Consider the following 15,516-nt stretch of genomic DNA (forward strand, 5'->3'; position numbering starts at 1 on the left):
AGGTCACTGCTACTAAATCCACGTCATCATAACCTGCCTGTGCGTAGCATACAAAGTATTGCGCCATAATCTAGGAATGAAACTAATACACTCCTGGAAATTGAAATAAGAACACCGTGAATTCATTGTCCCAGGAAGGGGAAACTTTATTGACACATTCCTGGGGTCAGATACATCACATGATCACACTGATAGAACCACAGGCACATAGACACAGGCAACAGAGCATGCACAATGTCGGCACTAGTACAGTGTATATCCACCTTTCGCAGCAATGCAGGCTGCTATTCTCCCATGGAGACGATCGTAGAGATGCTGGATGTAGTTCTGTGGAACGGCTTGCCATGCCATTTCCACCTGGCGCCTCAGTTGGACCAGCGTTCGTGCTGGACGTGCGGACCGCGTGAGACGACGCTTCATCCAGTCCCAAACATGCTCAATGGGGGACAGATCCGGAGATCTTGCTGGCCAGGGTAGTTGACTTACACCTTCTAGAGCACGTTGGGTGGCACGGGATACATGCGGACGTGCATTGTCCTGTTGGAACAGCAAGTTCCCTTGCCGGTCTAGGAATGGTAGAACGATGGGTTCGATGACGGTTTGGATGTACCGTGCACTATTCAGTGTCCCCTCGACGATCACCAGTGGTGTACGGCCAGTGTAGGAGATCGCTCCCCACACCATGATGCCGGGTGTTGGCCCTGTGTGCCTCGGTCGTATGCAGTCCTGATCGTGGCGCTCACCTGCACGGCGCCAAACACGCATACGACCATCATTGGCACCAAGGCAGAAGCGACTCTCATCGCTGAAGACGACACGTCTCCATTCGTCCCTCCGTTCACGCCTGTCGCGACACCACTGGAGGCGGGCTGCACGATGTTGGGGCGTGAGCGGAAGACGGCCTAACGGTGTGCGGGACCGTAGCCCAGCTTCATGGAGACGGTTGCGAATGGTCCTCGCCGATACCCCAGGAGCAACAGTGTCCCTAATTTGCTGGGAAGTGGCGGTGCGGTCCCCTACGGCACTGCGTAGGATCCTACGGTCTTGGCGTGCATCCGTGCGTCGCTGCGGTCCGGTCCCAGGTCGACGGGCACGTGCACCTTCCGCCGACCACTGGCGACAACATCGATGTACTGTGGAGACCTCACGCCCCACGTGTTGAGCAATTCGGCGGTACGTCCACCCGGCCTCCCGCATGCCCACTATACGCCCTCGCTCAAAGTCCGTCAACTGCACATACGGTTCACGTCCACGCTGTCGCGGCATGCTACCAGTGTTCAAGACTGCGATGGAGCTCCGTATGCCACGGCAAACTGGCTGACACTGACGGCGGCGGTGCACAAATGCTGCGCAGCTAGCGCCATTCGACGGCCAACACCGCGGTTCCTGGTGTGTCCGCTGTGCCGTGCGTGTGATCATTGCTTGTACAGCCCTCTCGCAGTGTCCGGAGCAAGTATGGTGGGTCTGACACACCGGTGTCAATGTGTTCTTTTTTCCATTTCCAGGAGTGTATATGCTTCAGTACATTAATGTTAAAACTGCGAAATTTCAGAATGGTTAGATGATTATTACTATGCTTGTGCATGTGAACTTTTATTAAATATATTAATCGGTAAGAACTCAAAACTTTTATTTATAGTAATAGTTCCTGATCCCCTGAGTAAACAGGAAGTATGAACATTTATTTCAATAAGCACACACCACCGCACATATTGCATTGCATGAGGAGATTCAATATAACGAGTGCTTGCAGTAGACGATTATTAACCCCATGTAGAATGATCAGGCGACAGCTTGGCGGTCACGGTGACAGTCTCTCCGGCTTCTGAGAGTGTGGAGTTGGCAGCGCAAATGCCAGTGCTGCTAGCAGAGCCGCAGCCCGTGGCACTCCTGCAGTCAGCACACAGTGTGCTCTTCGTTATCGGGAGTGTGTGCAATCGGCAGGTTTTCTCGCCAGATGCGTTTAGTGGAAACATTGTGATGGAGGAGATACTTGTGTTTGCAAACATCAGTGCATGCAAGGCCTCAGATATACACTCCTGGAAATGGAAAAAAGAACACATTGACACCGATGTGTCAGACCAACCATACTTGCTCCGGACACTGCGAGAGGGCTGTACAAGCAATGATCACACGCACGGCACAGCGGACACACCAGGAACCGCGGTGTTGGCCGTCGAATGGCGCTAGCTGCGCAGCATTTGTGCACCGCCGCCGTCAGTGTCAGCCAGTTTGCCGTGGCATACGTAGCTCCATCGCAGTCTTGAACACTGGTAGCATGCCACGACAGCGTGGACGTGAACCGTATGTGCAGTTGACGGACTTTGAGCGAGGGCGTATAGTGGGCATGCGGGAGGCCGGGTGGACGTACCGCCGAATTGCTCAACACGTGAGGCGTGAGGTCTCCACAGTACATCGATGTTGTCGCCAGTGGTCGGCGGAAGGTGCACGTGCCCGTCGACCTGGGACCGGACAGCAGCGACGCACGGATGCACGCCAAGACCGTAGGATCCTACGCAGTGCCGTAGGGGACCGCACCGCCACTTCCCAGCAAATTAGGGACACTGTTGCTCCTGGGGTATCGGCGAGGACCATTCGCAACCGTCTCCATGAAGCTGGGCTACGGTCCCGCACACCGTTAGGCCGTCTTCCGCTCACGCCCCAACATCGTGCAGCCCGCCTCCAGTGGTGTCGCGACAGGCGTGAATGGAGGGACGAATGGAGACGTGTCGTCTTCAGCGATGAGAGTCGCTTCTGCCTTGGTGCCAATGATGGTCGTATGCGTGTTTGGCGCCGTGCAGGTGAGCGCCACAATCAGGACTGCATACGACCGAGGCACACAGGGCCAACACCCGGCATCATGGTGTGGGGAGCGATCTCCTACACTGGCCGTACACCACTGGTGATCGTCGAGGGGACACTGAATAGTGCACGGTACATCCAAACCGTCATCGAACCCATCGTTCTACCATTCCTAGACCGGCATGGGAACTTGCTGTTCCAATAGGACAATGCACGTCCGCATGTATCCCGTGCCACCCAACGTGCTCTAGAAGTTGTAAGTCAACTACCCTGGCCAGCAAGATCTCCGGATCTGTCCCCCATTGAGCATGTTTGGGACTGGATGAAGCGTCGTCTCACGTGGTCTGCACGTCCAGCACGAACGCTGGTCCAACTGAGGCGCCAGGTGGAAATGGCATGGCAAGCCGTTCCACAGGACTACATCCAGCATCTGTACGATCGTCTCCATGGGAGAATAGCAGCCTGCATTGCTGCGAAAGGTGGATATACACTGTACTAGTGCCGACATTGTGCATGCTCTGTTGCCTGTGTCTATGTGCCTGTGGTTCTGTCAGTGTGATCATGTGATGTATCTGACCCCAGGAATGTGTCAATAAAGTTTCCCCTTCCTGGGACAATGAATTAACGGTGTTCTTATTTCAATTTCCAGGAGTGTATTCAGGGCTGCAGTCTATTTGTCGCGGAAATTTTATTACTTGATCTGCAAGATGTGTGTGTGTGTGATACTCGATTGGTGGAAACGCGTTTTATTGCGAAGAAGAATCATCGTAAGGTGCTGGTAGTGCTTAAGCGATCTATTTGGCTTACACCTTCCAGAGCTTTGATAGGGTAGTACAGACGGACTATTTCCCGCCATTTTTGATATCGGAATTGCGCCAGCTCTCCTTTCGTCCTCAGCCAATAGGAGCACAGTATTCTGAGGTGGGACGAAAATCTCTGTCTGTGTGTTTGAACACACTGGTTCATGCAAGTGTACACACAAATAGGAAGGAACCACTTGAGACAGACGGACAAAGGAAGCGAGTCCGCAGTTTCCTGATCAAAGGAACGTCGCCACCTGGTGCCTTGTTTGGGGGCCATGAGAACAAACGAACGTCCCTCTGGCAGGTAGGCACATCACCTTGGTCTACTGGTTTGAGGCACAGGTGCTACAACAGAAAGTAGCAGAGACAGCAGAAATGGTTTCCCGGGTATCTAATATCAAAGGACATCAACTTCTGCTCCACAGTCGATTGTCTCCACCACGACCGATCCATCGGTTTTCCAATTTCCTCTTTAAGAAATGCCGAACATCATGATGGAAGTGCGGTGGAGCACCATCCTGTTGAAAGATGAAGTCGGCGCTGTCGGTCTCCAGTTGTGGCATGAGCCAATTTTCCAGCATGTCCAGATACACGTGTCCTGTAACGTTTTTTTCGCAGAAGAAAAAGGGGCCGTAAACTTTAAACCGTGAGATTGCACAAAACACGTTAACTTTTGGTGAATTGCGAATTTGCTGCACGAATGCGTGAGGATTCTCTACCGCCCAGATTCGCACATTGTGTCTGTTCGCTTCACCATTAAGAAAAAATGTTGCTTCATCACTGAAAACAAGTTTCGCACTGAACGCATCCTCTTCCATGAGCTGTTGCAACCGCGCCGAAAATTCAAAGCGTTTGACTTTGTCATCGGGTGTCAGGGCTTGTAGCAATTGTAAACGGTAAGGCTTCTGCTTTAGCCTTTTCCGTAAGATTTTCCAAACCGTCGGCTGTGGCACGTTTAGCTCCCTGCTTGCTTTATTCGTCGACTTCCGCGGGCTACGCGTGAAACTTGCCCGCACGCGTTCAACCGTTTCTTCGCTCACTGCAGGCCGACCCGTTGATTTCCCCTTAAGAGGCATCCAGAAGCTTTAAACTGCGCGTACCATCGCCGAATGGAGTTAGCAGTTGGTGGATCTTTGTTGAACTTCATCCTGAAGTGTCGTTGCACTGTTATGACTGACTGATGTGAGTGCATTTCAAGCACGACATACGGTTTCTCGGCTCCTGTCGCTATTTTGTCTCACTGCGCTCTCGAGCGCTCTGGCGGCAGAAATCTGAAGTGCGGCTTCAGCCGAACAAAACTTTATGAGTTTTTCTACGTATCTGTAGTGTGTCGTGACCATATGTCAATGAATGGAGCTACAGTGAATTTATGAAATCGCTTCAATCATTTGTAGTAGCCCTGTAGTATTGTGGTCTGTAATTAGGACATTGGGCAGTTTCCAACCTCAATGGCATGCAGATATGTGTGTTCGGCGTTCCAGTTAGTTATCAGTGGCGCTTGGGGGGCAGACACGGCCCGACCCCCGTGGTGTGTAGATGTGTGCACTTGACACTCTGTGACCTGGCCAGCATAAAAACAAGCGGGTGATCCAAAACGGCGACTAAAATGTCACACTTCATTCCATTCCTCGGTGCTTACAGTTATTACGGCATGGAAAGTGGTGCTGTAGACGTGAACTCTGCCCAAGTAACAAACTGAATTGAACATTATATCGCTATGACAACTGACATGAACTGAATTTTGTATCGTGCGATCGTTCCTCACCAGCAGCTCAGCACAGACTGCAGACTGAGTCTTATTCCTGCCAATTTTCAGATGGGCAAGAGAGGGGGGGGGGGAGTAGTGGAGAGGAATGGAAGGCTGGGGGATTGCCCAGAGGGGAAAGAGGTAGTTAATTGATCAGTTTAACTAATTAGTTGAGTAATTTGATATCAAAACTGTTTTCATGTTGGTGAGGGGAAGGGGGGAGGCGTAGTGTTGTGGATTTCACAGAAGATAAGGGAGGGGTAGGGGTGGGGGTTTCTCAGAAGCAGCTTTTGTCCCGTACCTAAGGGGCCATAAATCAACCACCAGGGTGTCATAAACCACTTAGAAGAACAATAGGTTAAGGGGAGGTGTGCTTTAATTGATCAATTTAATTATTTAGCACAATAATTTGAGATCAAAAGTGTGGACACCCGCTTTATCGCGCTACTCTCAGACTGTTCGACTTGAATCCCATAAAACATTTATGGGACGTTATCGAGGGGTCAGTTTTCGCACAACATACTGCAATGGCAGCATTTTCGCAATTATGGACGGCTATAGAGGCAACATGGCTCAATATATCTGCAGAGGACTTACAACGAAGTTGAGTCCATGACATGTGGAGTTGCTACACTACGCTGGATAAAGTAGGTCTGACACGATATAGGAGGTATTCCACGACTTTGAGAAAGTATATGTGTTCCTGTGACAATGACAGCCACTCGTGCTGGTGAAACGTCAGAAGAATGATAGAACAAACGCCTGAAGATCCCAGGACCAATTGCAACAAGTAATACATGAAAAATTGGCCGCAAAAGCCTCAACAATACTGTTGCGTTTACCAGAGGGAGTTTCTAAGCCAGTAAGAGCGCGTGGTGTGGTGCAGCCTAGCGTACCTGGTAGAGAGCGACGTAGGCGGCGAGGAAGAGCCCCAGCGAGTTGTCGGCGCACAGGGCGCCCACCAGCAGGGCCGCCAGCCCGCGCCCGGGGCCTGCGGGCCGCCTCCACTGCGCCAGCAGGTGGCGAGCCGCCTGCAGCGCCACGCCCGCCGCCAGGTACTTCGCCGCCAGCTGCGACACACGCCAACTGCCCTCATCCTGTGTCTCACACGGAAATGCCAAATATTTTCACAATGTGATTTACAGGGTTGCGAAGAACGCCATAAGGAGCATACGAGGGGCATTTGAAAAGTCCGTGCAAAAATAAAAACTACTTATGTGTTGAGGTAAACCTTTTTTGTTTTTCGATATAGTCTCCTTTAAGACTTATACACTTTGTCCAACGCAGTTCTAATTTGTTGATCCCATCCGAATAACAGGAATTGTCCAAGTCTGCAAAATAGCTATTAGTTGCGGCAATCACCTCCTCGTTTGAATAAAATCTTTGTCCCGCCAGCCATTTCTTCAAATTGGGGAGCAAATAGTGGTCCGAGCGAGCCACGTCTGGAGAATAGGGGGGATGTGAAAGGAGTTGGAATCCTACACTACTGACCATTAAAATTGCTACAGCATGAAGAAATGCAGATGATAAACGGGTATTCAATGGACAAATATATTATACTAGAACTGACATGTGATTACATTTTCACGAAGTTTGGGTGCATAGATCCTGAGAAATCAGTACCCAGAACAACCACCTCTAGCCGTAATAACGGCCTTGATACGCCGGGTCATTGAATCAAACAGAGCTTGGCTGGCGTGTACACGTACAGCTTCAACACGATACTACAGTTCATCAAGAGTAGTGACTGGCGTATTGTGACGAGCCAGTTGCTCTGTCACTATTGAACAGACGTTTTCAATTGGTGAGAGATCTGGAGAATGTGCTGGCCAGAGCAGCAGTCGAACATTTTCTGTAACCAGAAAGGCCCATACAGGACCTGCAACACGCGGTCGTGCATTATCCTACTGAAATGTAGGGTTTCGCAGGGAACGAATGAAGGTTAGAGCCACGGGTCGTAACACATCTGAAATGTAACGTACACTGTTCAAAGTGCCGTCAATGCGAACAAGAGGTGACCGAGACGTGTAAACAATGGCACCCCATATCGTCAGGCCGGGTGATACGCCAGTATGGCGATGACGAATACACGCTTCCAATGTGCGTTCACCGCGATGTCGCCAAATACTGGTGTGACCATCATGATGCTGTAAACAGAACCTGAATTCATCCGAAAAAATGACGTTTTGCCATTCGTGCACCCAGGTTCGTCGTTGAGTACACCATCGCAGGCGCTCCTGTCTGTGATGCAGCGTCAAGGGTAACCGCAACCATGGTCTCCGAGCTGATAGTCCACGCTGCTGCTAACGTCGTCGAACTGTTCGTTCAGATGGTTGTTGTCTTGCAAACGTCCCCATCTGTTGACTCAGGGATCGAGACGTGGCTGCACGATCCGTTACAGCCAGGCGGATAAGATGTCTGTCATCTCGACTGGTAGTGATACGAGGTCGTTGGGATCCAGCACGGCGTTCCGTATTACCCTCATGAACCCACCGATTCCATATTCTGCTAACAGTCATTGGATCTCGACCAACGCGAGCAGCAATGTCGCGATACGATAAACCGCAATCGCGATACGCTACAATACGACCTTTATGAAAGTCGGAAACGTGATGGTACGCATTTCTCCTCCTTACACGAGGCATCACAACAACGTTTCGCCAGGCAACGCCGGTAAACTGGTGTTTGTGTATGAGAAATCGGTTTGAAACTTTCCTCATGTCGGCACGTTGTAGGTGTCGCCACCGGCGTCAACCTTGTGTGAATGCTCTGAAAAGCTAATCATTTGCATATCACAGTATCTTCTTCCTGTCGGTTAAATTTCGCGTCTGTAGCACGTCATCTTAATGGTGTAGCAATTTTAATGGCCAATAGTGTATTTCCATTAATTTTTCGACCACAACTGCTGAGGTGTGTGCTGGTGCACTGTCGTGATGGAAGAGGACTTTTTTTGCGGTTCAATCGCCGGCGTTTTTCTTGCTGATCGGTTTTCAAACGTTCCAATAACGATGAATAATATGCACCTGTAATTGTTTTACCCTTTTCCAGATAGTCCGTGAGGATTATTCTTGAAAATCCCAAAAGACAGTCGCCATAACCTTTGCAGCTGAATGACTGGTCTTCGCCTTTTTTGGTGCAGATTCTCCCTTGGTTGTTTCAAATGGCTCTGAGCACTATGCGACTTAACATCTGAGGTCATCAGTCGCCTACAACTTAGAACTAATTAAACCTAACTAACCTAAGGACATCACACACATCCATGCCAGAAGCAGGATTCGAACCCGCGATCGTAGCGGACGCTCGGTTCCAGACTGTACCGCCCAGACCCGCACGGCCACTCCGGCCGGCCTCCCTTGGTAAACCATGTTTAGATTGTTGTTTGGTCTCAGGAGTATACTAATGTATCCATGTTTGATCCGCACTGACGAAACGACGCTTAAAGTCCTGCAGATTCTTCCTGAACAGCTGCAAACCATCCTTGCAACACTTCACACGATTCTGTTATTGGTCAAGCGTGAGCAATCGCGGAACCCATCTTCCGGATAGCTTTCTCATGTCCAAATGTTTATGCAAAATATTATGTACCCGTTCATTTGAGATACCCACAGCACTAGCAATCTCACACACCTTAACTCTTCTGTCATCCATCACAATATGATGGATTTTATCAATGATTTCTGGAGTCGTAACCTCCACAGGGCGTCCAGAACGTTCAGCATCACTTGAGCCCATATGGCCACTCCAAAAATTTTTAAAACCACTTATAAAATGTTCTAATCGAAGGTGCAGAGTCTCTGTAATGTTTGTCAAGCTTCTCTTTAGTCTTCTGAGGCGTTTTGCCTTTCATAAAGTAATCTTTAATCACCACACGAAATTCTTCTTCGTCCATTTTTTGACGATCACTCGACTTCCTTGATTCGCACGAATGCCAAACACAAAGAAATAGACCAATATGGCTGAAACTTGGTGTGCGTTCTTTCCAAAGATGCTACTAATTAAACATGAACTCGATACGCACCGGTGATGCCATCTCTCGAACTTTGCACGGACTTTTCAAACGCCCCTCGTACTAGCGAAACAGAGCAACTACGGCTGGTCCGCGGACCTGGTAGACCGACGAGCAAGTCGGAGTCTGCGTTGGTGCTCTCCCTCTTATATTATTCGGTAACATCGTAGAAGAAAACGAGCATGTGGAGGCAGCGATCGTTTGATCGGAGCACAATTGATCGGCGGCTGCGCTTTACTGGCAAATAAGTCGGAGTTTCCACTGCAGTACACCTTCCAGTTACGTTCAGTACTATCTTAGAAGGCGATAAGGAGCTGGATGAGGCGGTTATTGGTAAAAGACAGAGGACAGACATTGAGATGCTGTGTTTCAGTAAACTTCACGTATCAAACGAAAATCCACTGAAAAATCTGAAATTATAAGGACAAATTTGTGGCCAGTACTTGATGGAGAGCGGTGTGCTCGACCCCATGCCCCTCTATAACGCATCCAAGGGCACCACTGGCGGAGGATGACACGGCGATCGGTCGGTAGCGACAGGCAAGCGAGCGCCTCTGTACAGGTATGACGTTACTTATCTTTAGGACCTGCAATATTTAGTCCTATCGACAGACACATACACTACCTGACTGAATGTATCCGAACTCCCTATTTAATGAGGAATAGACCTCTGCATGTCACTGGAGGCGGGGAGTACTGCGTTTCCAGCAGAGAAGCAATAACAGCAGAATGGGGAGGTCAGAAGAGATCAGTGACTCCCAACGTGGACTATCAGTGGATGTCAACATGAATAACAGATCCATCAGAGACATTTAAATTCTTGTATAGCTGCTCAGCCAGACTGTTGGTGATTTGGTTGTGAAGGGAAAACTCGAAGGAAAAACCATAGCTAAACCAAGAACAAGCACATCTCATTTAATGACACACAGGGACAGTGCAGCATTGTGGAGGACGGCTGTAAACATTGCATGATATTAGCGGAAGGAACCACTTGTGACTTCCAAAGTGCTACAGCAGTCCAGCTAGCACAGTGACTGTACATAGGGAGTTAAAAAGAATCGCATACAGTGGTCGAGCAGCTGCTCACATTCCTGTAGTCAATGCTAAGCGAAACTGAGGGGTGTAAAGAGATGCACCACTGGGCGGAAAATGGCTGCAAACGAGTGATTTGGAGTGGTGAATTACACTACATTCTCTGGCAGACCCATGGAAGGGTCTAAGTGAGGCAAACGTCAGAAGAAAGTTAACTGCCATCACGTGTAAAGCGAACAGTGAAGTACGGAGGAGGTGGTGCTACGGTAAGGTGGTGGTTTTCGTGGTTAGTGCACTGCCTTCTTACTGTGCTTCATAAAACGCTAAATGCGGGAATATATGAATATATTGTGCAGCACTGTGTACTGCGTTACAGTAGAGAAACATTTCGAAGGCGATGATTGTAACAGCGTGACAATGCATGCTGTCATAAAGTAGCATCTGTGTGATAACGGTTTGTGGACAACAACACTCATGAAATGCTTTGCGCTACCCAAAGCCCCGATATGAACCAAATGGAACACCTTGCGGATGAGTGAAAATGTCGACTTCCCTCCAGCGTTCAACATCACCAGATTCTCTGGTTTTCGTTTTTTAGGAAGAATGGGCTGCCATTCCTCGACAGACACTCACACACCTCACTGAAACTGTACCCAGCAGTGTTTAAGCCGTCATAAAGGCGAAGAGTGGACACACTCCGTAGTAACGTCCACAAATGGGAGTCTGGATACTTTTGATCTGGTGTTGTATAAAAGTACACGACACTATCCTACCTTTCCGAACTATTAGTTCATCCTCGGGGAGGAGAAAGATATATACTGGGAAAGACTAGAAAGGAAGGCTAGGTCGCTCAGGCCTGACTACGAGAGGAACCCAGCTGCTGTGAAGATGAAAGAACATAAATATCAATTTTTTTACGAGTCAGACAGAGGAGAAGTAAGACCATTGAAAGCTATAGAGATTCGTGTATTATTTCTACATAGAAGCTTCATCTGAGAATACTATTTCGTCAGTAATTCGTACGCCATATACTCATATTTTCAATGCACTTTTACCATGTAATTTCCTCTTAGTTTTATGTTAGATAGGAAAAAGTCAGCTGTGTATTTCTCCACAGAGGAATGAATGAGGCACTGTGGAATTAAAGTATGTGTAGATCAGGAATATTGGGATATGTGCCAAAGTTCATTTAATTTATGCTGCTCAGACAATATTTACAGCACGGAATAGAGATTAATTTGTAAATGAGTTTTTTTACTAATGAAGAATTGCCTATGTCTGATACAGTGCCAACTTATGACATCAAACACAAAAAGAGCAGCAGAACTCACGAAGAGGTACCATTCCGAAACTAAGTAATTGATGGCTTACACCTGGAAAAAAAAAATTCACGTATGGATTTGCATGCTTTCTGTGTATAGCACACGATAGAAGCGCATTATAACTCAAAACGCTCCTTCTAAGCAGCGGAGAATTGTGCTACGAAAGAGCTGTATGGACTGCACTCCCACAAAGTAGGCGAGAATTTCTAAAAATGTAGGAGACACAGTGAGAATGCAGAGACGTACCGTGCGGCCGTGGTTCCAGCAGGTTCCCTGGTGCGAACAGCCCTTATTGCTCTCGATGTCGCCTGAGCGCCGAGACGGCCTGAAGAACCTGCGGCAAGGACACATACACACCATCGCTGGAGCATCGACAACCGAGAATGAATTGCTCCTATATACATCTACCAGTAAATTCTAGTATATTTATTGTCGTGTTAGCTCCAGACGCTAAACTGTAACATTCTTGATCGTTCTGACGTTAAATCTTGACAAAGCTAGTAACCAGATATCAGTCTTTCTTCTTCATCTACTTCCACTTCACTACCATATCATTGCATACACATGTGTAGAGGACAATTAATTAACATTCATATCGAGTTCAAACTGTGTATACTTCAAACTGAAGCGAATGCAGTGATGTGTTTCCTTCAGTTTAGAAATCGAGTTGAACTCACGAGGCCTTAAGTCAGGGGTAGGTGGTATAGCACTTAGCAGCCGCATCAGTCAAACAACTTCCACTGTACGTGTTTGAGCATTGTCCTGCAAAATGACGGTCAGGTCCTGCATAAAGTGTCATCACTTCTGTCTCTAAGCTGGTATTAGGTTGTGTTCCAAAAATGAGCAGCATAGAGACAGAAGTGATAACACTTTCTGCAGGACCTGACCATCATTTTGCAGGACAATGCTCAAACACGTTCAGTGGAAGCTGTTACTGATTGGTGTGACTAATGGGACTGCTAAGTGCTATACCACCTACTGCACTCCCCTGATTTAAGCCCTCGTGAGTTCAACTCGATTTCTAAACTGAAGGAAACAAATCACGGCATTCGCTTCAGAACTGCTACAAATTCGTCGGGCAGTAGACCGCGCCGCTCGAACTGTCAATACAACTGGCACTGCTAACAGTATCCTACGACTTCCACATCGCTGGCAACGGGTTATACACAATGCTGGTGACTATTTTGAAGGTTAATAAAACTTTGAAACACGTATCTATTTTGTACGAGCTGTAAATAAATAGTTGCCACTATTAAAGTTCCAACCCTCGTATGAACTATATGTTTCATGGCTATATTGTGAAACATGTACTGTACGTACTTTTATCAGCAGTATGTCTAACCTTAAAGGTTAAACATACTGCTGACGAAGTGGACACAGTTGTAATCAGTAGCATGTCCGATTGTTATACATAAAGATTAGATATACTGCTCATAAAAATACGTACATTACATGTTTCACTGTACAACGATGAATAATTTGGGTTAAAAATAAACTAAAAATTAATTACGTGGTGAAAAAACAGAAGTGGAGAAGTGGCAACACAAAAAGAATAAAAATGACATTAGCCTCTATGTCGCATTTCAGCCTTTGTCACACACACCATCTGTACAGAGAATAAAACACATTACCACAGTACAAGAACACATAATTAACCAAACAGATAGATGCAACACTCCTAAATAATTTTATCGGTATGTTACAAAATGGATTCCTCATGAAACGAGACTTGTGCTTACTGCATCGGCCTGGCCCACACTGACTGCTCACACCATGCAGCAGCAGTGCTCAGTCGCTCCTGTAGTAGTAGCTGTTCTTCGTGTTTGAATGACCCTGTTAACAAGTATAGATAAAACGAATATTGCAATAGGCCAATGTGGGACCGTTCTATCGAATGGGGGCGTAAAATTCCGCTCTAAAAATGATTTTGTTAGTAACAGCGAACAAACCGACGCTTCTGTCGATAGTGAGCGTCGCATGTAAGACGCGATGAGTGGTATTTGTGTGGGCTGCGAATGAAAAACCAAAATTGCAAATGTCTGCCAATACACGAGAGAAAATGCACTTGACGCCTCTTAGCAGAGACATCCTTCTTACGCGGTGTCGCAGAAATCTCGTGACAAACTTTGAGAGGCTGTAGACGGTGTCTTGAGGAGCAAAAAATTGAGGATAGAAACCCATGTCCAGAAAAGTCATCTAGCGACGCTACAGAGCGTCGAAGTTATTGGCGCCGGCGCCGGCGCCTGTCACTAGGCAACCACTTCGGCAGAAAACGTGACGTTGTACGCTGATGGACCATAGGCGGAACGTCTGGCAAATGTTGTTCGTTATTCAGTGATCGCGGCTGATTGTCACGATCGACAGTGGAGCTAAGTGCTGCGTAGAAAAGCCTTGTCTGCTGTGAATGTGATGCTCTGTTGCCTTTGTAGAAGACGCTTCCGGACACGGCATCTGCAGTTCAATTTTCTCGTGTGTACCGAAAAGCGTTGGAGATTTTAAATGTTTGCAGGAGAAAATTAAATTGTGGATGGAAGCCAGTGTCTGAAACGATCTTCCACCGAGGCAGCAGAGTATCACATTCATAGCAGACAAGGCGTCTGCATGCACCAGCTAGTTCCGTCTTCTCCACTGACGATCGTGGCAATCAGTCGCGATCACAGAGAAACAAACAGCATTGCGAAACGTTCCGCCATTGGTCCACCGGCGCAAAATATCATGCATTCTGTCGAAGGGGTGGCCTAATGGCACGCTATACGGTCATTGGATGACGTTTCTGGACACGGCTTCCTACCCTCGCTCTATTCCTCAAGACACCCTTCACAACCTCTCGAAGTTGTCGCCACATTTATGGGAAAGCTATAAAGAACGAGCTAAGATCGGATCACAGGGACCAAGGTGTTATTCCCGGCTGAGTCGGAAATTTTCTTCGGAGGGGACTGGTTATTGGTGTTCGCCTAATCATTTCACCTCATCTTCTCCAAAATAACTTGGACCAGGTGGCAGAATAACCGCAGACTCGGGCTCCTGGCCCATAATGCCACATCATCAGTTCTTCCGTAAACACATACCGTATTTACGTGAATCTAGTGCGCACTTTGTTTTACCATACGAAGTACTCGAAATTAGGGTGCGCATAAGATTCGATGTCGCATTAGATTCCAGTACGAACTTGAATCGTTCACCGGTATTCCTTACTCGATGTGATCTGAAGTAGCAAAGCATTTATAGAACTCTAGCAAAACAATATAGGTATAGTATCTGAGAATTAAAGAAAAGAAGACGTAAATTGGTTAAGAGGTTATTGAGTTAAAAGAGCTGGTGTATATTTCAAGTTCTGAGTTCCGTTCGCAGGCGCCAGAACAAAATCCATTACTGCCACGAGAGGCACGAGAGTTGTCGGCGAAAATAGAACGTGTCGTTTTTTTTTCGTTTTTATTTGCTCGTTGAAATTTAGGTACTGTCCTGTACATTACAACGCATTGTTGTACTTCTCAACCTCGTTTCATTATTGTTGGCCTTCCACAGTACTTCCCATTGTGTTTGCATTAGATAGGCACGAAATCGAAAGCAAGCAGAGAAGAATGTTGTATGAAGCTACTTTCAAGCGCTAAATGATTCTTTATGCTGAAAAATATGGTAACAGACGGACAAAAGAGAGTTCATTGTAACTGAGAGAAACGTTCGCTTATGGAAGAAACAGAAATTGGGATTATTTCCAACTACCACTACTAGAAAGAAATTCACTTAACCTCGAAAAGGAAGACTTCCTGACGTTGAAGTAAATGTTTTGGAATTCGTCCGAGA

General features: G+C 47.4%; 1 protein-coding gene across 1 annotated transcript in view; it reads right to left on the reverse strand.

Annotated features, from left to right (window-relative positions):
* The window catches only part of LOC126254329 (uncharacterized), a 182,448-nt gene that overhangs the window by 41,170 nt on the left and 125,762 nt on the right, over positions 1–15,516 (reverse strand). The window contains exons 5-6 of the mRNA XM_049955303.1: positions 11,959–12,046; positions 6,249–6,422 (exon numbers count right to left, since the gene is read on the reverse strand). Coding sequence (XP_049811260.1) covers positions 6,249–6,422; positions 11,959–12,046 — 262 coding nt within the window. The remainder of the gene's footprint in view (positions 1–6,248; positions 6,423–11,958; positions 12,047–15,516) is intronic.

The sequence above is a fragment of the Schistocerca nitens genome, chromosome 1, assembly GCF_023898315.1.
Source record: "Schistocerca nitens isolate TAMUIC-IGC-003100 chromosome 1, iqSchNite1.1, whole genome shotgun sequence".
Taxonomy (NCBI): domain Eukaryota; kingdom Metazoa; phylum Arthropoda; class Insecta; order Orthoptera; family Acrididae; genus Schistocerca; species Schistocerca nitens.